The sequence below is a fragment of the Arvicola amphibius genome, chromosome 1 (assembly GCF_903992535.2).
Source record: "Arvicola amphibius chromosome 1, mArvAmp1.2, whole genome shotgun sequence".
NCBI classification, from domain to species: Eukaryota; Metazoa; Chordata; class Mammalia; order Rodentia; family Cricetidae; genus Arvicola; species Arvicola amphibius.
Window position 1 is genome coordinate 68,272,610 of NC_052047.1, and position 25,854 is coordinate 68,298,463.

The 25,854-nt window shown below is 51.2% G+C and overlaps 3 protein-coding genes across 3 annotated transcripts in view; 2 read left to right on the forward strand and 1 right to left on the reverse strand.

The window, feature by feature from the left end:
- Rnf215 (ring finger protein 215) lies at positions 1 to 5,668 on the forward strand. Its single transcript, XM_038324564.1, has 9 exons — positions 1 to 346; positions 591 to 734; positions 1,325 to 1,396; positions 1,476 to 1,561; positions 1,971 to 2,127; positions 4,245 to 4,364; positions 4,441 to 4,584; positions 4,794 to 4,896; positions 4,984 to 5,668. The coding sequence occupies exons 1-9, from the start codon at positions 56 to 58 to the stop codon at positions 5,004 to 5,006; spliced, it is 1,140 nt and encodes a 379-aa protein (XP_038180492.1). The 5' UTR covers positions 1 to 55; the 3' UTR covers positions 5,007 to 5,668.
- Positions 5,615 to 23,931, reverse strand: Ccdc157 (coiled-coil domain containing 157). The gene is made up of 12 exons (XM_038324555.1): positions 23,541 to 23,931; positions 18,072 to 18,225; positions 16,858 to 17,122; positions 14,585 to 14,756; positions 13,144 to 13,789; positions 12,449 to 12,526; positions 11,947 to 12,137; positions 11,057 to 11,233; positions 10,760 to 10,928; positions 8,926 to 9,065; positions 8,223 to 8,311; positions 5,615 to 8,136 (listed from the first exon to the last, which is right to left on the reverse strand). The coding sequence occupies exons 3-12, from the start codon at positions 17,103 to 17,105 to the stop codon at positions 7,887 to 7,889; spliced, it is 2,160 nt and encodes a 719-aa protein (XP_038180483.1). The 5' UTR covers positions 17,106 to 17,122; positions 18,072 to 18,225; positions 23,541 to 23,931; the 3' UTR covers positions 5,615 to 7,886.
- Sf3a1 (splicing factor 3a subunit 1) overlaps positions 23,760 to 25,854 on the forward strand; it is a 22,641-nt gene continuing 20,546 nt past the window's right edge. The window contains exon 1 of the mRNA XM_038324551.2: positions 23,760 to 23,939. Coding sequence (XP_038180479.1) covers positions 23,877 to 23,939 — 63 coding nt within the window. The 5' untranslated portion in view covers positions 23,760 to 23,876. The remainder of the gene's footprint in view (positions 23,940 to 25,854) is intronic.

Below are 25,854 nucleotides of genomic sequence, written 5' to 3' on the forward strand. Positions count from 1 at the left end.
GCCCAGGACCCCCCCCTCCCCCAACCCACGGACTCGCCAGCTCTTCTCTCCGACCATGGGCCCTGCCGATCGACCCACGTTGAGATCGCCACCGTCGCCGCCACCTCCTCCATCGCCGCCGTCGCCGCTGCTACTGCTGCTGCCCCTGCTGCCTCTGTGGCTGGGCCTGGCGGGGCCCGGGGCCGCGGCGGACGGCAGCGAGCCGGCGGCCCGGGCGGGACGGGGCGGAGCCCGCGCCGTGCGAGTAGACGTGAAGCTGCCGCGGCAAGACGCCCTGGTTTTGGAGGGTGTCAGGATAGGTCCTGAAGCCGGTCCCGAGCCGCTGCTGGGCGGTCGCTTGCTGCTGGTAAGCGCAACCCTGCCAAAACATGCCGTGACCCTCGCGTAGTCTCGGCTCCCCAGAATCCGTCTTCCTTCTGAAGCAAGCCCTTAACAGCCCAGAGCCGCTCTCCGGCGCTCAGGCTTTCACAGACCTGAGATCCACATGCCCCTTCCAAATTCATTTCCACACCCCGACCTTGCATCCTCTGTGGGAGACCCCGGCTGCTTCTCCACCCTTTGCTCCCCTCTTCTCATGGCTCCTTACACAGATGGATGTCGTGGATGCTGAACAAGAGATACCTGTAGACAGCTGGATTGCAGTGGCATATGTGGGCAAAGAGCAGGCCGCCCAGTTCCACCAGGACAATCAAGGCAGTGGCCGGAAGGCATATCCCAAGGCCCTGGTCCAGCAGGTGCAAAGGGTTTTTGGAGGGAAGTGGAGAAAGGGAATGCTTTCAGAACATCTTCTGGAGCCAGGCTACCAGGTGGCCTATGAGGAGCCTTCCAGAGAAGGCCTGGCCTTGGGTCAGTAGACCCCAGTATGGATCATCAGAGCAGTGTGATGGGGAGGTGGGAGGAAGTGGAAGATTTCCTGGGGAAAGAGCACCTGTTCTCAAAATATGTGATGGGAGTCAGCGAGGGTAGGGGACCTGCTTTGCCAGGACTAGGGCAAATGACGAGGCTTTCTGGATCCTACAGGAGTGGAAATTTCACACACACGAAAATGTGCAAATTTCTTAAAATCAAGGATATTTCTTATGTAACTATGATATCTGAAGTTAGGAAAGTTAACATCGCTAAAATATTGTAATCTCTGACTCAAAATTAAATATTGCCTCAGTCCACAACGATCACGTGTTACCTTTGGCTGTCATAGCTCTTCCGGTTTAGCTATTGCTTACCTTGAGGAAGCTCAGCCAAGTCTCTTCAGTGGTCAGGCTTCTGAGAACCGGGGCCACTGGGAAGGCAGGTGTGGCGGCCTCTCACCTCTCTTCCTTTACAGATGCGCCGTGCCCTCTTCCTGGGAGCCTCGGCCCTGCTTCTCCTCATCCTAAACCATAGTGTGGTCCGAGAGGTAAACTGGAGTGGACTGTGAGGGTGAGCAGGTGAGGGGAATGGGGACCGAAGCCTGCTGACCTCCCTGTCTCCTGCAGTTGGACATCTCCCAGCTTCTGCTCAGGCCAGTAATTGTCCTCCATTATTCCTCCAATGTCACCAAGCTGCTGGAGGCACTTCTGCAGTAAGTTGGGTTTGTTTGGGGTGGTTTGCTGCCCGAGTTTTGTGGGTCTCTGACTCTCCTCCAGTGGGCCCTCACCTGACCCATTAGCCTGTAAACTACTGTCAAAGGTTCAAAATGGGGAGATGGGAAGGAGGAGGCAGGACCTGGGAAAGGAGTTGCCCTATGGGCAGAGAGGGACTAGCCCAGCATGAGGAAGCTGCAAGCCTGGTTGTCAGGTTGTTCCTTGGCCTGGCTGGGTGAGAACCTGGGAAAATAGCCAGGAAAGGCCTGAGAGCCAAACCAGAAGGCCGACAGCAACAGTATCCTGGGCATACACTGCAGAGCCAGGTAGATACATCTGGGCCTCCCTTCCCAAGGGTCCTTCTGCCTGCCCTCCCACCCCACCCCAACCCATGATTCTTCCTCCCAGGAGGACCCAGGCTACTGCTGAGATCACCAGTAGAGAGTCCCTGTCTGCCAACATCGAGTGGAAGCTGACATTGTGGACTACCTGTGGCCTCTCCAAGGACAGCTATGGCGGCTGGCAGGACCTGGTGTGCCTGGGAGGTGGTCAGGCCCAGGAGCAGGTAGGTGCAAGTGGACCCTAGGACTGGAGGCTCAAGTGAGGCCAAACTTAGCTTACAAGGACAGCTCTGCATCCCTTAGGGACATGGCACAATAGACACTGAACATGACACTCGGCCTAGGTCGTGGGCAGTGGTAGCTGCTGCTGTCGTGCCCCCACCTGCCCAGCAGCCTCCACAAACCTCTCATCCTGTTTATTTTTCCACTGGGGAAAACACCCAGGCCATGTACACGCTAAGCAAGTGTGCTGCTGCAGAGTTCACCCCCGCTGCTTCTTTATTTCTAGTCTTCTTTCTACGTTCTGGCTACCTTACGATATTCACCAGCTCCTATACGTACTCTCACTTCCTGCCTCAGGACCTTGGCCCTGATTGGCCTTTGTTGTTCATTCCCCTTTTCTCTGTCCACACGAGTCCTTGCCTAATGGCACTTTCGCAGCTCAGCCCACGTCACTGCTTTGGGCTGCCTGTCTCCTCCACTGCTCTGTTCATAGTCTCACTCCGTCTGCTCAGTCATAGCTGGGCTTGGCCAGGCTTTCTCAGCATTTTTAGATCCAACCCAGTATGTTGGAGAGAGTGACTTGGTGTCCTCGTGGCTAGGCTTAGTGTCCATGTTTCCCAGTGTTTAGCTTCCAGGGGTTCAATTCACAACATTTCTTGAACCCCAGTCTATATAAGTTGGGGGGAGGAAGATTTACTCTGTCTCTTAGTGTATGACAAGGGCCACACTGAGCAGTTTGAAGTCAGACAGGTTAAAACCCTGGCGCCTGAACCTTAGCTGAGCAACCACAGGCCAGTGTTTTCCTGTTCCTCATTCTCTCTCTCCCTCCCCCTGGGGTGGACTACACAGACCTCTGGGAAAGGGCCCAGGTGGCCTGGAGGTGAGAATGTACAGTGTTTAGGACAGGCTGGCAGGGACAGAAGACAGATTTGAACAGCTGCGAAGGTACTGCCAGCCAAGTTGGGGTGGACGTGGCAGATGAGATGTCCAAACGATAGCTGGTCAGGCATTTCAAGTAGCTGCCCTGATGGACAATGGATGCCAAGCCCGTCCCCAGGTCCAGCTGCCTTCCTGAGCCGGGAATGAAAAGCTGTTCTGAAGAGCAGCACCCTGCTGTCCTAATGGAGGGGCCCTGCCCTGCTCTCCCTACTTGGGGCTTCCAGCCTGGCTGCCTCAGAGTGCAGTTTCAGAACGTCTCTGGCTGGGGAGCAGAAAGATAATACAGCGAACCCTTCTAGGTCATAGCAAGAGCACCTGGGCCCAACCGAGGGTGTTAGGAAGAGCAGTCCCAGGGAAGCACTGACTGTTAGGACATCCCGCCCTGTAATCCGTGACAAAGACCAAGGGCTACTGAGAATGCCGAGAGTTTCGAAGTGTGTTTATTAGTCATAGCACATTTAATTTCATGTGAGCCGGTGCACCTGTGTGCGGGTGCCCACGTGGCTTGCACAGAGACTGAGGCCAGCTACAGTGTGACATGTAGGACTTCCTTCTCCACCAATGAAAGGGCCCGGAGGACTACCCAGGGCAGCAGCAAGGAAGCCCATGGTTAATGGGTGTTAGGAGGACGGGGCGGGGCAAACAGTCACCCTGAGGGGCGGGGGAGCTCCTGGAGCAATAGGCCAAAGTTGTTAAAAGGACAAGGGCAAGGAAAAACAATTTTCAAGATAGGGGAAATGTGTCAGGGCATGAACAAGGCAAGGGAGAAGACAGTGAAGGAGGCATGAAGGATTGTCTGAAAGTCCCTGGATCTGGGGGTGGGGCCTGTGTGCTAGCGGTTAAGAGGGAAATGATCACAGCATAGAGGCGTACCTGTTCTTGCTGCTTCTGCAGTCTCAGGGGTGAACATCAGCATAGATGAAGGTGAGTGGGGGATGGTAGGGACAGACCAGGAGGAAATCCATGTTGGAAACAGAGTAGCAAGGTACTAAGGACAGATGTGGCTCTCCATGCATCTGGAGCAGACCCTGAGGAGCTCATAGGTAGGTGAGATGGAGCCTGAAGAGACAGGCCCTCAGTGCATGTCACCTGCTTTGTCACCAGTGTTCCTGGGGGTGGCTATTCCTGGGGGAACGTGTAAAGCAGCCCCAAAGACCCTGACATCCTTCTCCCTCCCCAGAAGCCCCTGCAGCAGCTATGGAACGCCATCTTGCTTGTGGCCATGCTCTTGTGCACAGGCCTTGTGGTTCAGGCCCAGCGGCAGGCATCAAGACAAAACCAGCAGGATCCTGGAGGCCAGGTGGGAGCCAAATTGTGGAAGCCCTCATGCCCTCAGCCCTTGGGCCTGCAAGACTGTGGCCATCCTTTTCCCACAGGGGGATTTGTTCAAACGCCGTGTGGTTCGGAGACTAGCATCCCTCAAGACCCGGCGCTGCCGGCTGAGCAGAGCAGCACACAGCCTTCCAGAGCCTGGCACTGAGACTTGTGCTGTGTGTCTAGACAACTTCTGTAACAAGCAGGTTAGTGCGAAGTCAGCCACCAGTTGACCTGTGAGCCCTGCTCCTGCTCCTGAGACCCCCAACCCTCCAACCAAGACCTTCTTCCAGTCCTCATCAATGGCTACCAAGAGCATACCCGGGGAAGACTCAGGAGTGCTCAATGCGTAGACCAGGTGAAGGGCACAGGTCTGGCCCCCATCTAGAGCCTGTTCCCCTCCCCCACTCTGTAGTGGCTCCGGGTATTGCCCTGCAAGCATGAGTTCCACCGAGACTGCGTGGACCCCTGGCTGATGCTACAGCAGACCTGCCCACTGTGCAAGTTCAATGTCCTGGGTGAGCATCAGGGGCAGGGGGGACTCCTGGGCTAACCCCCAAGCCCTACCTGATCCTCCTCTCTCTGTTCTTCCTTCTCCCCTTCAGGGAACCACTACTCAGATGACTAACTGCCCAAGTGGAGAGTCTGCACTTTGGGATGGACTCTTCCCAGCCTCCACTACAGGATAGTGGGTTGGACAGACCAGCTAGCCCTGTGGGCAAAGTCAAGGCCTCACCGTACCCATGATGGGTTGGAGGGACTTACAGCCCCGGGCTGAAGACACAGAGCCAGGACCCAACAGGCAAGGAGAAATATTAGAGCCCTTCTCTGCAACCCTGGGATATCTGTGTCTGTCCTTATAGGCAGCTCCCAGGACTCTGGGGAAAGAAAACATGGCCACTACATCTGTCTCCAGCTTCTGGGGCTTCTGTGATTGAATTTTATGCTATTTATTGGGAATAGATTGATGGAAAAGATTTGTGGCCATGGGACCCACTGGCATGGCCCCATCTTTGAGGCTATTGCCTAGTCAAATCAAAAGTATAACGTTCAAATGAGCCTCCTCCACTACCTGCTGCCTGTCCAGCCAGATGACTCCAGTCTGGCTGGGATCAGAGGCCTTAGAAACCATCTAGTGCTGTATTTCTTGGTTGAGCTAAATGTCACTGACCAGGATACTTGAAGCCACAGAATATATGTGGTGCATCTGCCAAGGGCGTCATTTGAAAAAAAACATTTGGGTAGGGAAGTTTTAATAGTAAAATAAACATGGAATATATTTTAACATAAGACATAAAATTTGTGCAGATGTTTTAAGATGTTAAGCAATAGATGGGTATGTGGTGGCATATGCCAATAATCCCAGAAACCTGAAGGTAGAAGCAGGAGGATTAAGAGTTCAAGGCCAGGGTGCCTCTCAGTGGTGTACCCCTTTAGTCCCAGTATTGGGGAGGCAGAGGCAGGCAGATGAATCTCTGTGAGTTCAAGGCTAGCCGGGTCTACAGAGTGAGTTCCAAGACAACAAAGGATACACAGAGAATCCCTGTCTCAAAAAAATTAAATAAATAAAATAAAAACAAAAATACATAAGTAAATAAATAAATTAGAAATAAAACAAAACAAAACGTTCAAAGCCGAACTGGGCTACTAAGGAAACCAGAAGATCATGAGTTCAAAATCAACCTCAGCTATACAGTGAGTTTGATCAGCCTGGGCTCCTGCCAAAAACAACCAAACAAAATAGCAGTCACCGGTCACCTTGGCTTCTCTTGCTTGGAGCAGGGAGAACTCTTACAGTCCTCAAAGCCTCACACCCTTCTGCTGCATGAACATGCCTTGCGTAATCTTTAGGACCCTGACTCTAAGAAGTTTATGTTACATGACCTTCAGGCGAGGGCACTGGTAGAGCACTTACTTGCCTGAAATGCACAAGGTCCTGAATCCAATTCCCAACACTAACAGGAACAAGACAATGAGAAATGTTTCTGGTCAGCACAAGTCCAAGGAAAGCAGGAGCAAGTCAGAGACCGAGGGGAATCCGTGTGGGAGACACATTCTCTGCCGCGCGCTCTCTCAACAGGGTCTAGATGTATCCCTTGCTGTCTTGAAACTGCTTGCTATGTAGACCAGGCTGACCTCAAACTCAGAGATCTGGCTGCCTCTGCCTCCTGAGTGCTGGGATTACAGGCGTGCGCCACCACCTGGCTCTGCTGCCTTCTTGAAGATGGGTGGTGCAAATAAGAGGCCAGGCAAGAGCAGCATGGCTATGGGGACCTCAGCTCCACAGCCTAAGGATCAAGCTTGGCCCCAGCCGGGAGCTTGTAAGAGGACTCCTCCGCAGAGCATCTAAAGGAGACACAAACAACCTGGACTTCTGGACTTTTTGCTTGTTTCTTGTTGTTCTCTGTCTATCCGTCTATCTGTCTGTCTGAGTCAGGTCGTCACTATATAGCATAAACTAGCCTCAAACTCTCAGTCCTCCTGTTTGGGAAGGGTCTGGCTTACCAACTGGCAGAAGTGAGAGCTAAGAAATGGATGTTGAATCAGTGGGGGCCTAGAACGCCCAGCAGTAACGGCCTCTCCCCAGTACAGTGGCTCAGAGCATCCAGTCTCCTTCAGACACCCTGGGCTGTTAAGAGACAGAGTTGAGAGACCTGACAATGCCAGCTTACTGCGCATGTGGCTCCCATTGACCCTTCACTGCAAACTAAGGCACTCGACCTGATGGCCTCCCCACCACATAATAAATAATGCCACCCAGAAGGCTAGGAGAGTGTGACCTGAGAAGTCCTCGGTAAGAATTTAGAGTCTGTCTTTCACAAACAAGGTGACTCGAGGCAGGCTAATGGCCTGGTTTAGAGAAATGACCACTGTGTCGTAGGATCGTTGGTACATCCTTGCTGAGGCTTGTATCATCCTGAGCTGGGTGAGCCCCAAAGTCTAATGCTCTTCAAACCATGGCTGGCTAAGGTGTCCAAAGGCCTGGTCTTCGGTGGCTTTGTGAGGCTCTGACCTCTAGGACTTAAGAGGGACCTCTCAGTTGTCCCTAAAGGCAGCGAGCTCCTTGGTGAGCTGCCGGGTGCACCAGATGCAGAGCCAAGGTGGAAGGCGAAGGCACTGCTGTTCCCTGCCTGCCTTGATGGGCCAGAGGCAAAGTCCTGGTGTCTGGTTCCTTGTTCCAGATGTGCCCTCACATCTGGAGCCCTACCCTGAGTGCTGCTCAGTGACCCAGGGTTACCCCTCAGCCCTTTCTGTGGCTCAGGTGCCCTCTGGATACTCTCCCCACAGTGCCTGTCAGGATGGAGACAAAGTTCACACTCAATGGCAGGCCTCTATGGGCCAGTGACCTGCCTGGTGGGATCACAGAGGCCTTTGTTCAACAAGGAGGGAAGGTCTGTTCCCCCAGCTCAGCCACGCTGAGGCCAAGATCACTGTGGGCAGATGGCTGGGGCTTTTATTCCATGGGGGTTGCTAGCCGCCTGCCCTCCAGCCCTACCCCTGCTTCAGGTTAGGTGGGTCGTTCCTGGGGTTGGTATGTAGAGCCAGCCTGACCTCGGTTCGGTGAGAGTTTCCTCCTGAGCCTGGCAAAGGCCCGGATGGGGTTCTGGGTGCAGGTGGCTGAGTGGGTTCTGTCCTCCAAAGAGGACTTGCTGGGCCAGCTGCAGGGCTGCCTAGAGGGGGATCCTCGGGACCCTCCTGGGTGGGTCCTGCCTGTACTGCTCATCCTGCTGCCAGGAGACTGCCGTCTGCCCATGGGCCTGAGGGAGGACCGGAACACAAAAATTCTCTGTGATCAAGGGGACCCCACCACTTATCTGCCCGACCTCAAGGAAAGCCTACTCACCCTGGAGATGTAGTCTGTGCTTGGGCGGGGGGTACCTCTCCCTGGATGTCCTTGTAGGGAGGGGACCAGAGCTGGCCCTGTGGGATCATCTGCAAAGAAGGTCAAGCTTAGAAGGGCCCAGAAGTCCCTCCCTACACTAGTGTCAAAAGATGGATGGGGAGGCAGAATCCCCAACCAAATCCTCAAGTTCTCTTCACTAAGAGATGGGGTTTGCAAAATCATCCAAGGGCCTCCTCAACTGCAAACCCTTGGGCAGGCAATGCATACTGACTGTTGAAGTAAAGGAGGGAGGGGCTGTAGTGGGATGTGAGCTGGAAGGCCCCGTCTTTCACAGCCTCATACCTTTTGACATATGGAAGAAGTTTTGCAAATGTGGCCTAAAGCCACATGCCACAAGGCAGGCAGTCTCAAGTCTTGCCTGGTAAGGCCCCCTTCCTGTAGTGATATTTCATTTGATTTTAATAAATAAAGCTGCCTGAAGATTAGAGAGTAAAACAGCCCCACTGGTCAGCCTGACACACACCTTTAATCTCATTGAGATTCCTGGAGGCAGGATTGCCATTTCAGCTTGAGGTAGAGATAAGAGCCAGTAGCTGACTGTTTGGCTTTTCTGACCTTCAGGTTGAACTCCAATTATATGTCCCTGGGTTTTTATTAATCGTGCTATATCTTCCAAATACCCAACCCCCCCTCAAAGGCTCACTTTGAGGCTTCCCTGTTGGGCCACCTCTCGGATTTTGGTCAGCATTGATAGGAGCCGCCTGTTCTCTTCCTGTAGGACCTGGATACGGATACCATTGGCTTGCACTTGTCTCTCCATGTCATGGGTGACATTGCCAGAATCTGCAAAGACATATTTGGGGCCTTACATCACTGGGCCTGCCTCTTGTGTCCAGTTGCACAGGGCACAGGGTGGGGAGGGGTAGCACCCAGGCATCCCGTCACATATTCCTTCAGAGGCTTTTGTTCCCTTCCTGTTGCCACCTACTGTGAAAGGCGATGTTACATTTTAGAATTTGAGAGCAGGGTAAATTCTACAACTTGGAGGTTTGGATCTTGTTCAGGACTGCGTGTCTTTGACCTGTCAGAGGTACTATAGGTTGTGCAAAGGTCCACTGGGATTTGAGTCCCAGGAAGTCATCATATATGTTCTTCCTTAACCGTGTGTGCTAGATGAATGACAGCTTCCAGTCCTATACACCTGAGCAGTTGCTGTCCATGCTAGAGCTCAGTTTCCTGGTTTATGAGAAGGTTGTTGGACTGGAGAGAAGGCTCAGTGAAGAGTGCTAGCTATTTTTCCATAGGACCGGGGTTCAATCCCCAGCACCCACATAGTAGCTCACATCCACCTAATTCCAGTTCCAGAGGATCTACCCTGTCTTCTGGCCTTTAGGCACCAGTATATATACATACACACACACACACACACACACACACACACACACACACACACACACGGTCAAAATAGCCATACAGAAAAAATTAAAAAAAAAACAAAACAAAACAAAACATTTGCAGGGCTAGTGAGATGGCTCACCAGGTAAGGAGAGATACCGAAACCAAGCCCGACCACCTGAGTTTGGTCCCTGAACCCTGTACCCATATGGCAAAATAAGAGAACCAACTTCTACATCTGTCTTCAGACCACACTTGTGCCACGGCAGGTACACACATACACACACTAAATGTGCAAAAAAAGTTTTTAACAAGAGTCCAGGTTAGCTCCATGAGGCAGTTGTGGGCAGCAAGGGCTTGACGTGTAGCGCTCAGGAGTGATGACTCACTGTGACAGCTGAGCCACAGTGGATCTCCTGATAGCTCTGGGGAGGGATCCACCCATCCCAGGGCCTGAGAAGTCTAGAAAAGCTGGTGGAAGAGCAGAGATTGACTGGCAGGATCCTGTACCAGTGTAGATGCCCTACGCTCCTAACCATGGGGTTCAAGACACTGGACAGCCGGGGATATGTTCTAGCAAGATGGTCCTATGTTGTATGACACGAGGAAAGGCAACCTGGAGAAGCTGAGCCAGGACTGACATGTTCCGTGAAGGACATGTGCTAAGGGAAGACATGCCTGAATTCCACCAGGGCAGTTGTTCTCAGCCTGTGGGTTGTGGCTCCTCTGGAAGCTAAGTGACCCTTTCACAGGAGCTGCATAGAGATCTTCATACCAGATATTCACGTTATAATTCATAACAATAGGATTGCAGTTATGAAGTAGCAGTGAAAATTATATGGCTGGGGGTCACCACAACATGAGGAACTGTACTAAAGGGTCACAGCGTCAGGAAGGCTGAGAACCACTACACTAGGTACTGAGAAGTTCAGTCACTTTGCCATTGGGTTTTGTGTGTTGTCTCCACAGAGAAGTGAACAACATGAGACACTTGTGGGTCATGGCATCTCTAGAACCACACAGCTTACCCTCCTTCTCCCAGTCTCCTCTTGCTGAGGGTGAGAACTGTACCCGATTACATCCAGGCAAGCCTATGCCCAACCAGGCCCCACCCTGCCCTCAGCAGTACCCTAGGCCCCTACTTTGGATCTGGGCCTCCGTGGGCTGGTGCAGGTCTGGGAAGGCCACCAGCAGTCGCTCCCGCTCCTTTAGTTCCTCTAGCTCCCGTTGCAGCTCCGAGACCGTCAGCTGCAGGTCTGTAGTTACCTGCTCCAGCTCCTGTTTCTCCAGCTGCAGGCTCTGCAGTAGTTCCTGGGGCAAAGGAGAGCTTAGCCCTGGCTCTAAGCTCCCTTGGGGACACACAGGCCCAGGAATACACAAAAGGTTAGAGGTTCCTAGGATAAGAGTGCTGCCCTCTCTCTCACCCCACCCCACTGCACCTGCTGTGCCTGTAGCTGGCACTGTCCCTGTTCCCTGTCGCTCTGGAGGCTCTGCAGCTGCTCCTCCAACTCAGCCCGCTGGGCCTCAGCCTCATCCAGACTTCCCCGCAGCTCTTCCCGCTCCTGGTCCAGACTGTCCAGCTGCTGGAGCAGAGTCCTCTGCTTGGCCTGCAGGGACTGAATGGGAATGAATAGGCAGGGCAGATAAAAGGACCCTGGGGCCCAACCAGCCATCTGGGACTAAGGAAGCTGTGGTGCAGTGTCTGTGATGCGGTGTCTGTGACTCTCTGTGCTATGTTTGGATGCAGAGGTCAGCACACAGATGCTCAACTGCAGAAGGCAGATGCACATTTGATCGGGACAACACCAAGACCCACTGTTGAGAAAGCAGTTGGATGACCCCTTCTTTCCACTCACTCAAAAATGATTCTAGGAAACAAGTTTTGTTTCTTTTCATCAAGGCTCCAGTGTCATATTTTCCTGTGTCACTGAGTATCACTCCCTCCGCACCAAACAAACAAACAAACAAATGAACAAAACAGCGGGGCAGTGGTGATGCATGCCTCACCTTTAATCCCAGAACTCGGGAGGCAGAGGCAGGCAGATCTCTGAGTTTGAGGCCAGCCTGGTCTACAAAGTGAGTTCCAGGACAGCCAGGGCTACCCTGTCTTGAACTGCCCCCGCCCCCAAACAAAAGAAACCCAGATATCCTGGCACATACTGAATATAAAGAGAGAGACCTGGCTCTACCTCTCGGTAGCTGTGTGCCCTGGGGAAACTTGTTTAATCTCACCACGCCTCAGTTTCTTCCATTTATAAAATAGGGGACAACATCTTCCCATTGTGGCAGGGAATAGGGATAAGAGGGCTGCAGAGCCTGAAGCACTCACCTCCTGATGACGGACCATGCTGTCGACTCGGGCCTTCTCTTTGTCCAGCTCTGTGCTGGCCCAGCGGATCTGCTGCCCAGCCCCATCCAGCCGCCCTGCCAGCAGCTGCACTTGCTCCTCCAGCTGCTGCACTTGCCTCTCAGCTGCTGCCCTCCGCTCACCTTCCTCCTCCAGCTGTTGGGTCTTTGCCACTGCAGGATTGAGAGAGCAGGTACACAGGAGACAGGGGAAGGGAACTCTGGGTGAGTCTCTGACTGGGACTAAGCAGAGGTCACAGACCACAGCACGGGGCTCTGGACCACATGAGGAGGGTCTGGAATACAGAAAGCACTTTCTGCCCACTGAAATTGAGACTCCAGCCTGGACGATCACCATCAGCCTAGAGTCAGAACCATTCTCCTGTGGTTCCCACTCTCTGCCCTAGAAGCTTTGGATGGAGGTACATGGCCAGCTATACAATGAGTTGGAGATGTGGATGGGGTCACACAAAGGGGCTTCTTACCCATGGCCTGCATGGACTTCTGCTGCTGCTTCAGGTCTCCCTCCAGATTGGTCACCTTTGCCTTTAGGTCACACGTTTCTGTGGCAGCCAAGAGAAAGGCCTTTCAGTGGATCACTTGGGCCTGTGGCCTTTAAGCCCAGTGAACCCTGTAGAGTCAGCCATCCAGTGTGCAAGGGCTGCTTGAGTTGCCAAGGTGGGGCTGGGGTAATCCTAGGAGGCCTTGGGCCCTGGCATGCTCCACTGGCTGGCTGCTGGATTACCTATGCCTCTCTGGACCCAGTGATCTGCGTGGAGACAGTGGAGAGGCTCAGAAAGCACAGTGACTTCTTGCCCTAAGCCCTCAGTTGGTAACAGTGGACAGTGGTACTTTGCATGTGTCCAAGAGCTTTTGCCAAAGCCAAGAGGCTGCTCTGTTGAGGCAGAGGTGCTGGGGATAGGGGAGCATCCTGCAGGTACTTTTAGTGACCATGAGGGGTGAATGTTAGATGAACACTCCAGCTCTCTCCCCTTTTGAGGCGACAAGACTCCAGCTATCCCCTGCTTACAGGGTGGCCAATGGATGTCTACATCCTTCTTGCCGCCTTCCTTTCCTGGGTCTCTTCCATGCAGTCTATTGGGATTTGCCCTGCTCTCTGAAGGGGAGGAGGGATGACTGTCCTAAGGCTATGGCAGTATCTGGCCTCTGGGGAGTAGACCTGTGGTTAGCTGTTGCCTGTCACGCTTGCACTCGGCCAGGCTCCGCTCAGCCTCCTCTGTCTGCCGCTGCCATTCTCCTCTCTCCTGCAGCAGAGCCTGCTCTAGTTTGCTCACTTGCTTCCGTAGCCCGTCCTTCTGGCCCTCAGCCTCTTCCAGCTGGGCCCTGAGGGGCCCAACAAGTTGGGTGAGGGCTCCCACATGCTTATTGAGACGAGTCAGGTCTTTGCTCTGCTCTGCTGCCCAGTGGCCCATGGTGGCAGCTGGCAGTGGTTTGAGCCCCATGCTGTCCTGCACCAGCTTCTGGAACTGGCCCAAGGATGAAGGCAAGTTCTGGCTCTGACACAGGCTGATGATCACCTTGCCCACCTCCCACAAGCTGCCCTGGACACTGGTACAAGCATCACAGGGCACCAAGGCTGTCTCGATGGTCTGGGAGTGGACGCTCTTGGTTTTCTCGGTGGTCCCAGCTGTGCCCCGCAAGGAGACTCTGACAGGGATGCTCTGCAGCCCTTGGCAGATCAAGGGCAAGCCTGGCACTGGGGAAGGAGGCTTGATGAACTTGGCAGTCATGCATTCGGGGCTCCTGGCTGGTTCACCCTTAGCCGTGGGCTTGCTGATGGGAATCTCCCCTTGGTTTGCTCTTTTCTGGGGTCAGGAAAAGAAAGAGAAGGCAGGTGAGAGAGATGGACATGGGAGGTAACCAGTCTCCTGGAGATGTTCATGACAGCCTTGCCCTGTGCTCAGACCTTCAGATGTTAAGTGATACCCACACAAATCACAGAGAACCTTCTCCCTTTTCTCTCTGACTCAACCCAGCCCTGGCCTCTTTTCTGCTCTCCCGGCTCTCATCCCAGGCTTTGCATGGTTAAATATGCATGGAACTGGGAGGGTAATGGTGGCAGTTACAGCCAATTCTTTTTTAAAAAATGATTTATTTGTTATGTTTACAGTATTCTGTCTGCATATATTCCTGCAGGCCAGAAGAAGGCATCAGATCTCATTATAGATGGTTGTGAGCCACCATGTGGTTGCTAGGCATTGAACTCAGCACCTCTGGAAGAGCCTCTGAGCCATGTCTCCAGACTTCCCAGGCTCTTGCTTGCTCTCATGCACCGTGACCACTCTGTTTTAGACTCCTCTCCCTTCCTCACAGGGCGACTGTGAGGATTAAAGGATAACCTGTTAGAGAACCTGCTGTGTAGATGAACAAACTGAGGTTCAGTGTGTAAACAGCAAAGCCAGGGAGCCAGACTTGACCCCAAGGTTTGCTTTCTTCACTGCCAAGGCCATGGGACTTGAATGGGGGGCTCTAGAGTTTGACTGCTCCATCTGGGCAGTGGAGAGCCAGCAAAGGACGCAGTGGGTGCAGTGACATGGTAAGAAGCTAGAATTGGAACAGTATGTGAGGGAGACCACCGTTAGGGGCCCGAGATGACCCACCTGGGGCACTGCCTGCTGGTACAGCATGCCCAGCCTCAGCAGGTTGTTCCAGAAGCGCCGCACTGTGAGCCCCACAGACATGCATGGCCCTGCAATTCGGGCAGGAGGAATCATCTGATCCAAACTGAGGTTTTCCAGGTAGCTGGCACAGCTCTGAAGCAGCAGCAGGAGCCTGTGGACAGAGTTGCTGGGTGGGCTGGGGCCAATGCTGGTCTAATAGAGTCTTCATACAACTGGGGGCTTTGAGCTCTGGGGAATTGACCTAGACATCAAGGACCTAGAAAGAGTCCATGTGAACTTCATGTTCAAACCAGGGGCCACCTCTGAGCTGGTGCCCTCTTGTAGCTTCCTAGATGGAAGTACCTTCTGCTTCATGGTTCCCCACTTGACTAAGGAGCTGAAGAAAGGCAGCCTGGCTCAGAAAGTCCTGGGCAAGTAGTGCCTCACTTTTACAAATGAAACCCCTAAATAGCAAGAACACCCCAAAGTCACAGGGTAAGCAGGGCAGGGCAAGGGCATGTACGCATTTTCCTGGTTCCAGTCAGAGTTGCCTCCTCCAGGCTGAGCAGCCTCCGTGACAACTGAGATGGGGTGCAGACAGCTAACCTCCAAGTTCAAGTTTAGAGTCAAGCTAATGCTAGGGAAAGGGGGTGTTGGAAAGTGTGTCTAGGCATGGCCAACACTTACCTTAAGGGTAGAATTGTATGTTTGCAACACACAGCTGGAAGGTAAGTGAACTTATCTTGTTACAGGAGGTAGGGGTAGCAGGAGGCCCCGAGGCCTTGAGGAAGAGGTACATACTGCCTCCAGGCCCACCCTCTAGGCCATGTGGACAATAACACTGGGGCATTAGGACCCAGCAGGGAATTTAGCTGATCAGTCTGTGTTCTCGGACAGCCACCTGTGGTGGGGGATGCTGTGATATATGTAGCCTTAGCCATGGTCCCATCATTGATATGTCCTGAGCGTCTCAAAATGTCACACTGTTGGCTAGAGGCCATGACCTTCACTCTAGGGTTCCCAAGCTAAGCTTAGATTCAATTGTCTCTGGCAGGAGTTACTTTTTTTTTTTTTTTTTTTTTTTTTTTTTTTTTTTGGTTTTTCGAGACAGGGTTTCCCTGTAGTTTCTAGAGCCTGTCCTGGAACTAGCTCTTGTAGACCAGGCTGGCCTCAAACTCAGAGAGCCACCTGCCTCTGCCTCCCGAGTGCTGGGATTAAAGGCGTGCGCCACCACCGCCCAGCTAGGAGTTACTTTTATACCCAGGAGTCACTTATACACAAAGGAAGCTAGTACTAACTCAGAAGTACACAATGCTCAGCTGGGGTGTGAGGTGGGGAGGAATGTCAGCAATAGCTTTACAGGAAAAGGGTGTGATCGGGCCCTGGTGGGTAAAGGGGTGTTCTGTGAGAGCAGGAAGGGGTTGGCAGGGCCAGCTTCGCTGCCTGCCCTGGGAAAGGAAGTGCTCTGCACTCACAGCTGTCCACCCCTGTGGAGGGTGCAAGCACCGCTTTCACACTCAGGCCTCCTCCAGGCCTCTCAGGAGTACTCTGCCTTCTGTATCCAGGCAGGTCACTCCTCAGTGTTTCTGATGCCCATTGGGCCCCGCAGCTTTACTGCATGGGCAGTTTTTGAGTGGTTCCTAGGAGGAAATTTTAATGACAGAGTAGAGGTGGTGGGTAACAGAGGAGCAACTGGTCTTTACCTAGTAGGGCCAAGGGTGGGAAAAACACCCCCACCCCGTTTCTGGCCTTGAGAAGCACCGAGGGAACACAGTTCACAAAACGCCAGAAGCTGGGATGAAAATGCTAAGCAGCAGCTATAGTGTTCCTGCCACACAGAAACCCAAGGGGATAGCAGGCAGCGCTCTGGTATTATGGGGTCCAATAGCAGAGGGTGGAGTAGGGATAAAGACAGAACTTCCTGAGGTAGACAGGATAGGGCAGCAGAGTACAGCACAGAATAAAAGGTGGTGTTGCAGAAGTTGGGGCTGTGGTTGTGACTTTAATCTCAGCACTCAGGAGGCAGAGGCAAGCAGATCTCTGTGAGTTCGAGACCAGCCTGGTCTACAGCTCTAGTTCCAGGCAGGTAGGGCTGTTATACAGAGAAACCCTGTCTTGAAAAACAAAACAAAACAAAAAAAGAAAGAAAGAAAAGAGAAACAAAGGGTCCTGAGTTGTGGCCCGACCTGTATATTCACTTCACGGTTGACGGATGACGGATGTTACCCATGTTGTCAGCACCTCTAGATGTCCAGGTTTGATCCAGGCCTCACCTGTCAATGACCAGCTCCAGCAGCACAGCATGGGACAACTGTGTGAACTCAGGGTCACCTGGCACGTGGTCATAGTGCTCCAGAAGGGCCACCATGTCAAGGTCACAGGCCACACGGTCAGGGAACTTCCAGGACGGGAAGCGCACAGGCCCAGCGCGGGAGAACACATCCACAATGGTGCCCTGTAGGTCTGTGAGGTCCTTGCGCAGACTGTCCATGCAGGCCTGGCCGCCTAGCAGGTGTGCCATCCCCACAACTCCTGGGGCTAAAAGAGGAACCAGGGTCAGCCAAAGTAATGTCGCTATTGCCAGGAGAACCTTATAAACCCCCTGGCCTGTCTGGGTGTTCCAAATCCAGAATCCACCTCTGATTTTAGGGAGAAATCCTGAGTGGCAGGCCTTTTAGACCCTGGCTCTGTATGTCTTAGCCAGCCTCACTTCCACCTATCCAGTCCCATGGCGACCCTGCCTCCAGAGAATCTGTGTGCCTCAGGCCCCCTTGCTGTATGGGAATAAGTCTTCTACCTGACGGGAACAGAGGAAGTCCCAAGTAAGTGAAGTACTGAATGAATGGATGCTATTGATATGGGCACAGACTATCAAGGACTCCAGAGTCTTGGCCCAGAGGGAAATGGCAAAGCCTCCCTTGCGGCACTAAGCATGGATGTTGACAGTATATTCAGACTATTCCCACCATAGCTTTCTCCCCATGGATGTTTACAGCCTGAGTATTGCCCCCGACTGAGACTGTGCCTACCTAGCTAAACTTGTCTCCTATTTCTACCGATAAACCATAAACACAGTCTCCCTGTGTATTTATAATGACCTTGCCCCCCTGCCCAGTCCTCTATAGAAATGCATGGAGCTTCTGAGATGCTGTGGTTTCTCTATCCCAACCCCAGCTTTGCTTTGTGTCTGTCCTGTCATCACACTGTCTCTGCTCCCAGGCAGGTCCAAGTCTGGAGCCATGCTAGATGTGACACAGCCAAAACACATCATAGCTTCAGCATGACAGGGACTGCTAGGATCCACTCCACCCTACCATCACTGCACCCCTGTGAACATGTGGACCGTGCCCTTTGAGCTCATTACTGTATGACCTGGTCACCAAGCCTGGGACCTGGGCCCAAAAGTGCTGGGAAACTCAGAGGCCCAAGGTGATGCTGGGGTCTGAGGTGGACTCTGGATTTCCCAGAGGACTAGTTCTGTCCTTACCTCTCACAGATGTTTGCCCATGAAGCTGGAGTGACCGACTATGTCTACCTCTTGCACTAGGCTCTGAGGTCTGGGGCTTGTGCAGATGCCTGGCTTTCTGGCTCCTGGCTTCCTGGTTCAGGTGCAGGGCTGGCCGCAAGCGGCCCTCCCATCCCTGAGAATGGATGCATAAGAGAGTGAGTGAGCACACAGTCAGGAGGGATTCCTGGGAGATTGGGTGGGAGCTACCTGTAAGAAGCAGCATCCAGGCTGGAGGAAGGGGAAGTGGTGTAGGAGGTCCTTCTTTCTATGTGTTGCTTGTATTGGTTAATGAATAAAGAACTGATAGGGGAGAACTTAGGTAGGTGGAGAAGACAGAACTGAATGCTGAGAGGAAGAAAGCAGAGAGAGAGCCACCATGGAGCTGCCAGAGTCAGACATGCTAAATCTTTCCTGGTAAGCCACTACCATGTGGCAATATACAGATTAATAGAAATAGGTTAAATCAAGATGTGAGAGTTAGCCAATAAGAGGCTAGAGCTAATGGGACAAGCAGTGATTTAATAATATAGCTTCTGTGTGGTTATTTTGGGGCTAAGCTAGCCGGGTGGCTGGGACTAACAAGCAGCCCCTCTTTGCAACAGGGATGAGAAAAAAGATTGAGGAGCATACAGACCTTCAGCTTGACCACAGTAGTGCCACTGCCCCAAATCTATCGCCTTTATACAGAAAAGGGGAAAGTGGAACCTAGAGAAACCACTCAGGCAGCAGAAATTTTCCATCTACCCTCTTTCTTCCATCCTTAGGCCATGCTGCCTCTAGAACAGCCATGTCCAAAAGAAGTATAATGCAAGGAATGGGGCTTGGAAACAGAAAACAGCAGAAGCACAGAGGCCACTTTTCCTGTCCCCTCACTCTTCCCTGAAAAGGTGGTAAAGGCAGGAACACTGGCTCCCCTCCCTTCTCACTGAAGACCTTGTATGCCTGGCACTCTGTGGGAAATCTGCTTGGCGAGGAGTACCACAGGAGAGTGCAAAGAAAAATCTGGAGTCAGAGAGATGGCCAGTAGGTGAAACACTTGTCACATAGGTGGACAACCTTAGTTCGATCCTCAGATCCTATGTGGTACAAGGAGAACATCAATTCACAAAAGTTGTCCTTTGACCTCTACACACGCATTGTGACACATGCATGTACGTATATATACATTAACACATTTTTTTTTTGAGATAGGGTCTCACTATGTAGCTTTAGCTGGTCTGGAACTTTCCATATAGACTAGGCTGGCCTCCAACTTAGAAATCCACCTGCCTCTGCTTCCCAAGTGCTAGGATTAAAGGTGTGTCTATGCAGCCCTGCTTTCTTTTCTTTTCTTCCTTCCTTTCTCTTCTTTGTTTTTTTAATTTATTTATTATGTATACAATGTTCTGTCTGCATGTATGCCTGCCCGTCAGAAGAGGGCACCAGATCTCATAGATGGTTGTGAACCACCATGTAGTTGCTGGGGATTGAACTCAGGACCTCTGGAAGAGCAGCCAGTGCTCTTAACCTCTGAGCCATCCTCCAGCCCTTCCTTTCTCTTCTTAAACATCTGTCTTACTAGGGATCTCAGTCTTTTCTTTCTTTCTTTCCTTCCTTCCTTCCTTTTTTTTTTTAAACATATGTCTTATTAGGGATCTCAGTCATGAACCTTGTGATGAGTAAGTTAAAATATTACTTTCCCTCTCTTAAACCACATTAAAAAAGAAAGCAAAAAGAAAGTAGGAGAGATGGCCCTCTTGCAGAGGACCCAGGTTCAGTTCTCAGTACCCACAAGCATCTATGGGTACCTCCAGTTCTAGAGGATGTGATGCCCTCTTTTGTGTTTTCCGGTATGCACACATGTAGTACCTGGACATGCCTGCAGGCAAAACACCCATACACATAAATATAAGTAATCTTTTTTAAAAGGGGTGAAAAAATTTAATTTTATTTATCCTAATATACTCAAGACATTATTTCAACATAAACAATATGAAATTAGGATTTTTGTTTGTTATTTTCTATTTTTTTGAGACAGGCTTTCACTATCTAGCCATGGCTGTCTTGAAACTCACTGCACAGATCAGGCTGACCGCAAACTCACAGAAATCTGCCTGCCCCTGCCCCATACTCCCCTGAGGGCTGGGACAAAAGGTGTGTGTCATCATACTTGGCTTTTTACTTATTTTTAATTTGCTTATTTGTAAGTGCAAGTGTGACTGATGTTTATGGATGCCCATGGAGCTGACGGTCCACGCAGGTCAGCCACCCGACACGAGCGCTGGGAAGTGAACTCAGGGCTCCTGCAAGAGCAATACATGGTCTCAATTTCTGAGTCACCTCTACAGCCTGGGTAATATTTTTTTTAGGACATGCTTGTGCTGGGCATGGTGGTCCACGCCTTTAATCCCAGCCCCTGGGAGGCAGAGACAGGCAGATCTCTGTGAGTTCAAGGTTAATGTGGTCTACAAAGTGAGTTCTGGGACAGCCAGGACTATTACACAGAGAAACCCTGTCCTGAAAAACCTAAACAACAACAATAATAACAACAACTAAAAACAAAACAAAAAACACAAAAAGAAAGAAGTAAAGAAGGCAGTCTTGTATATATCCCTGCTGGCCTTGACTCTGAGCAGGATGACCTTCAAGTTCTGATCCCCACACCTCTACTTCCCAAGTGCTCTCAGGACAAGTGTGTACCACCAGCCCCTACAAGTGATGTTGGAGAGTGAACTCAGGGTTTTGTGAATGCTAGGAAAACATTCTACTCATTGAGCTATACACCAAACCCTTAAACATTTTTTTTAATTTATTAAGCCACAAAGTCCAGTGCTTATTTGACCCTTATCGGTCAAATCTCAATTTGTTCCAGAGAGTAGTATTTCAAAAGCATTTTTAAGTTTTTTTTTTTTGTTTTTTCTTTTTTTGGTTTTTCGAGACAGGGTTTCTCTGCAGCTTTTAGAGCCTGTCCTGGAGCTAGCTCTTGTAGACCAGGCTGGTCTCGAACTCACAGAGATCCGCCTGCCTCTGCCTCCCAAGTGCTGGGATTAAAGGCGTGCGCCACCACCGCCCGGCTTGTTTTTGTTTTTTGAGACAATGTCTGTCTACATAGCCCCAACTATCCAGGAACTCATTGTATAGACTAGTCTAACCCCCAAAATCACAAGAGATCCACCTGTCTTTATCTCTCAGTACTGGGATTAAAGGTGATTCCCCCACACTTGATCCTATTTCAAATACTTATAGCCACATGGGGCTAGTGGTTACCGTGTTGTGCAGTACAGGTGTAGAGGGTAAAACGCTATGTGTTTATCAATAATGGGATTGAAAATCTACCTGCTAGGGCCAGGCAGGGTATGGTAACACAGGCTTGTAACCCTAGCTCTTAGGAGGCTAAGGCAGGAGGAATGCAAGTTCAAGGACATCCATGGCTATAAAGTGAAAATTGGGAGGAAGGGAGAGAGAGCTTTTAGAAACCACGAACTCCCTGCAAGGAGTGTCGCCCTCAATACTCACATACAAACAAATACATTTGACTCATATCTCCCATGTGTTGACTTGGCAACCACCTCTGGTGAGACAGTGCAGCCCAAGAGATTTTTATGTCCCCAAGTGAAGTGGAGACAACAAGGAAAAAAACAACATTTCTTTCCTGGAAAGACCATGAAGGAAATAAAGCAAACAAGAAGTTCCAGTCTGGGGCAGATCTAACGGGAGACCACCAAGTCCAGTCGGAATGGGACTGATGGAACAGGGGACCAAACCGGACTCTCTGAATGTGGCTGACGGTGGAGGAGGACTGAGAAACCAAGGACAATGGCAATGAACATGAACTCTATCTACAGCATGGACGGGCTCACTGTGAGCCTTGTGCTGACTGATGACCTTCAGTTACCACAGCAGAGTTCCTGCCTACCCCTACCTCCACCCCATTCAAGGGCTATATAAGCTGTAACTTTCACCTTGACAATAAAAAAAAAAAAAAAGAAGTTCCAGTCTGGGGAGAAGCATATTCAGGAGACAAAGCACTGAGTGCAAAAAAATCAGTTTAGTGGGGCCATTTTGGATACCAATTCCCATGAGATTCTGGGTCAAAACAGCGAGAATATTCAAAGTTAAGCAGACACTACAGCTTGGTAATACAGCACTTGCTTAACATGTCTGAAGCCCTGGGCAAACCGTCAGCACCACAAACATGTATGCACATAGAATACCCACGGTTACTCTCTATTGATTCTTTTAGAAAAGAGCTTATGCAGATTGATAGTGTGCTTGTGAAGAACATATGACATGTGCTTTGTCATTCCTAGGTCTTGAGTGAACGATAAACACGAAGCAATCAGCTCTGATCTGCACCTGTGACCACAGAGGTTATGACTCTAAGAGAACCAACACTGTTATTACAGAGGTAGCAGCTCATAATGTAATTTGAGGCTTTCTGACTCCCAAGGAAGGACAGGAGCCTTTCTCTCCATTCAACCTTCAGTCTTCCCTCTTTCAAGCAACTAACACTGTGGTTGAAAACCATGCTTATTTCTCAGTCAGACTGAAGCCCCCTGAGGTTCAGTCACCACTAAGAAAGTATTTTTGAAACTCTAAAACCAGGTACATGACAATTGCCAATCTCTGACCTGAGTTAGCTATTGTCTGGACCCCTTGGGACATGAAAGTGACACAGTAAAGACATAGTAATAAACATCAGATTAGTAGAGTAAACTGGCCAGAGAATGGATTCCCCACCCCCACCCATACAGAACTTTTTTTTCCCTCGTTAGTATGGATTCTTACTTCGTGGTCTTCACCAGCAAATAGCTTGCTCTAAGGAGCAAATAATGCATTACCTGTAGTGTTTGACAAAGGATCTAGCTTGGAGTAAATAAATGTCCAACTGATCCTAACTGCGTTAACAACAGTGAAATAACCAGCTACCGAATGGATGGAGAGGGACCTTGGGCGTTTTGTTGCTGCCCCATTTCACAGGTGAAGCGAAGCAGGATGAGCACAGAACCCTCTTTCGGTATTCGGGAATTGGGAGAGGAAAGGGAATGGGGACCTAGAAGATCTCAAGAGAGAAAAGACGGTGATTTACGTCTCCGGGATGCGAGAGGCGTGGTCGGCAGGCCGGCACCGGTGGGAGTTTGGAGAACAGCTTTGATTGGAAGAGGTCTGGCTTGAGGGCGGGGCTATGGAAGTTAAGGGTGCACCTTAGAAAAGAGGCCAGTGGGAAGAGACCCCAAGGAATTGGGGGCTTGGGCTCTGTAAGGAGGGATCCGGAGGAGGTGGTGCTGAACAGAAAAAAGGGACTAAAGGTGTAGTTAGGTGGGACTCTACGGCAACAGGTCTACTGGGAGGAAAATTCTTCAAAATGACAGGCCAAGCAGGAAGGAAGACTGGAGTGGGGGGCTTGGAAGCAAGGTGCGGTCGCAGGGAGCGAGAAGCGGGCAGGGCCGGGAGGGGAGTTCAGCTCACCTGTCTCCGGCGTCGCAGCCTCAGCTCTGTGTCTGGCCGGCTCACAGAACTTCCCCCAGAGCGTCTGCGGCTCCTGGGATCCCTCGAAACCCTTAGCAGCGCGCCCCGACCGCTGCCATGGCAACAGCGTAGCGCGCCGCCGTGCCCGCGCAGTGGGGTGGGAAGTGCGCCACGGCCGGGGGGGCGGGGCCGGAAGTGTGTTCACTGGTTTCCGCGGCTTTCCGCTGGGTAGCCGCCATCTTGCCATTGCGTTGTAGCCTTCGTGTGGGGAGCTTAACCTTACCGCCGTACCGGTTGTTACCCTGAGGCGGACTGGCAGCTCTGAGCGTCGCAGTCATGCCGGCCGGACCCGTGCAGGCGGTGCCTCCGCCGCCTCCAGTAGCTACTGAGCCCAAACAGGTACCGCGCCCCGTGCTCCTCAGCCCGCTGCTCCGGTGTAGGCCTCGTCCCTCCCCCTCCCGCGCGGGCGCTACGGCACTCCTGCTGGAAGCTCAGGCAGCCCTGAAGGACGTGGAGGGACTGCAAGTCCCAGGAGTCAACGCGCTGCGTTGCCTTCTGGTCCCAAAAAGCTCCCTAGAACCGGAATTTTCAAAGAAGCTTGCGGACTTGCAGCCTAGGCTTCTACCTGGGGGCTTATTAGAATCACGAAGCCTCCGCTCTACACCTTATTTTAAGCCGATCCCAAGGTGTTTCGTTCAGATGTGAGAAGCATTGGGCCTACTGGTCGCTCAGCCTTTGTCCAGTAATCGCTAATTTCCTAGATTGCCTTATGTCTTTTTCGTTTTTCCAAACACCTACGCGGTGCTTTTCCTAAACCGTACAAGGTTCCAGTCTTCATTATTGGAGAACGGATGAGACGTAACCCCTGCCTTAAGAGAGAGCCCAGACTAGTGAAAGTATATGCATAAACAATGTTTATTTTCTGTGTCGGTGTAAGTGATAAAATGTCAGGCAGCCTTTAAAAGCTCTCAAGGCTGGGCCCATGACACACGTCAGTAATCCCGGCATTTGTGAGTCTGAGGCAGGAGGATCATGAATTAAAGGCTAGCTTGGACTATAGGGCGAGACCCAAAAGCTAACAGACTGCTGAGGCGGAAGTATGCGAGTAAATAATTGCAGTTAGGTTGACTACAAATAAGCTGTGAATTTAACCAGCACTGCTTGCTGGAGCAGAGGGGAAATCAATGTGAGGAAAGTCCGCAGGAGTGAGAGGTGAATGGCTGTTTTGCAGGAAAGAATAACAATGAAGAGTGATGGGGGAAAGGAAATTAGTCACCATACGCTTATCAGGCATATACTATATGCTGATTGTTGCTTTGGGTTCAGAATACAATCCCAAATATGACAGATGAGGCCCATGTCCTTTCTCCAGACGTTTACGTATTTGTGTGCTTGTGTATTTTCTTCAACACTGGGGAATAACAGACAAAGTGATACCAAATAATAGTTACAAAAGCACCACAGTAGAGTCATATGCTCCCTCTTTTCTCAAAGGTACGGGAACAAGTGTGGCTCAAGTGCAAATTTGGGATAATGGTGGTAGAATTTGAACATGTCTATGAAGACAGTGGGAGATAGTTTAGGCTGAATAGTGACATTTGTGTTTCAAAAACGTAGACTTGCAGTGCTGTAAAGAGGGGGAAGAGAAACAGTTAACTGTATCCCAAAGACACTGAGGGTCTGAGGGATGGGCAAGTGTTTGTCCCAGAATGGCTGTTGGCACAGGCTCTCCAGCCAAAGTGATGTGCTAGAATCCTGATTCTGTGTGGGGGTCAGGCACAAGTTTGTTATTCCTGTTGTCTGGAGTTTGGGAGTAAGAACACTTCCAAGGTTGTCATCAGGATCCTAAGAGTTAAAATGCTTCAAGCGCCTGGGTGTACTTTGTGTTTGGTGAATTAGGGAGGCTCAGGAGGCCTGGAATACCATTTGCAGGTTGGAGAGGAAAGTACCCAGGAGTCTGTTGGGTCTAAAGCTTGGTGGTATTCAAGACTTGCCTGAGAGATCGATGTAGGCAGGATTTTTCAACCTAAAATAGGGAAAGGAAACGTAGAACATGTCTGGGTGAAGACAGAATACTGAGAAGAAATTGTAACCATATGTTTAGAACAGTGATTCTTGGCCTTCCTAATGCTGCAGCCCTTTAATGCAGGTCTTTGTGCTGTGACCCCAAACCATGAAGTCATTTTTGTTGCTACTTCATAACTGCATTTTGCCACTGTTATTAATCATAAATATCTGATATGTAGGTTGGTCTTAGGCGACCCCTGTGAAAGAAAGGAACGTTCAGCTCCCAAAGGAGTTGAGTCCCACAGGT

What these genes read in the sequence shown, in the direction of transcription:
- Rnf215 (XM_038324564.1), top strand. Translation starts at nt 56, where the DNA reads ATGGGCCCTGCCGATCGACCCACGTTGAGATCGCCACCGTCGCCGCCA. An exon ending in GTGGTCAGGCCCAGGAGCAG is followed by an intron (nt 2,128 to 4,244) that starts GTAGGTGCAAGT and finishes CTCCCTCCCCAG; the next exon opens with AAGCCCCTGCAGCAGCTATG. An exon ending in AGCAGGATCCTGGAGGCCAG is followed by an intron (nt 4,365 to 4,440) that starts GTGGGAGCCAAA and finishes CTTTTCCCACAG; the next exon opens with GGGGATTTGTTCAAACGCCG.
- Ccdc157 (XM_038324555.1), bottom strand. Translation starts at nt 17,105, where the DNA reads ATGGCACACCTGCTAGGCGGCCAGGCCTGCATGGACAGTCTGCGCAAG. An exon ending in CAGGCAACAGCTAACCACAG is followed by an intron (nt 12,527 to 13,143) that starts GTCTACTCCCCA and finishes TGGCTGCCACAG; the next exon opens with AAACGTGTGACCTAAAGGCA. An exon ending in GCATGGTCCGTCATCAGGAG is followed by an intron (nt 11,234 to 11,946) that starts GTGAGTGCTTCA and finishes ATTCCCATTCAG; the next exon opens with TCCCTGCAGGCCAAGCAGAG.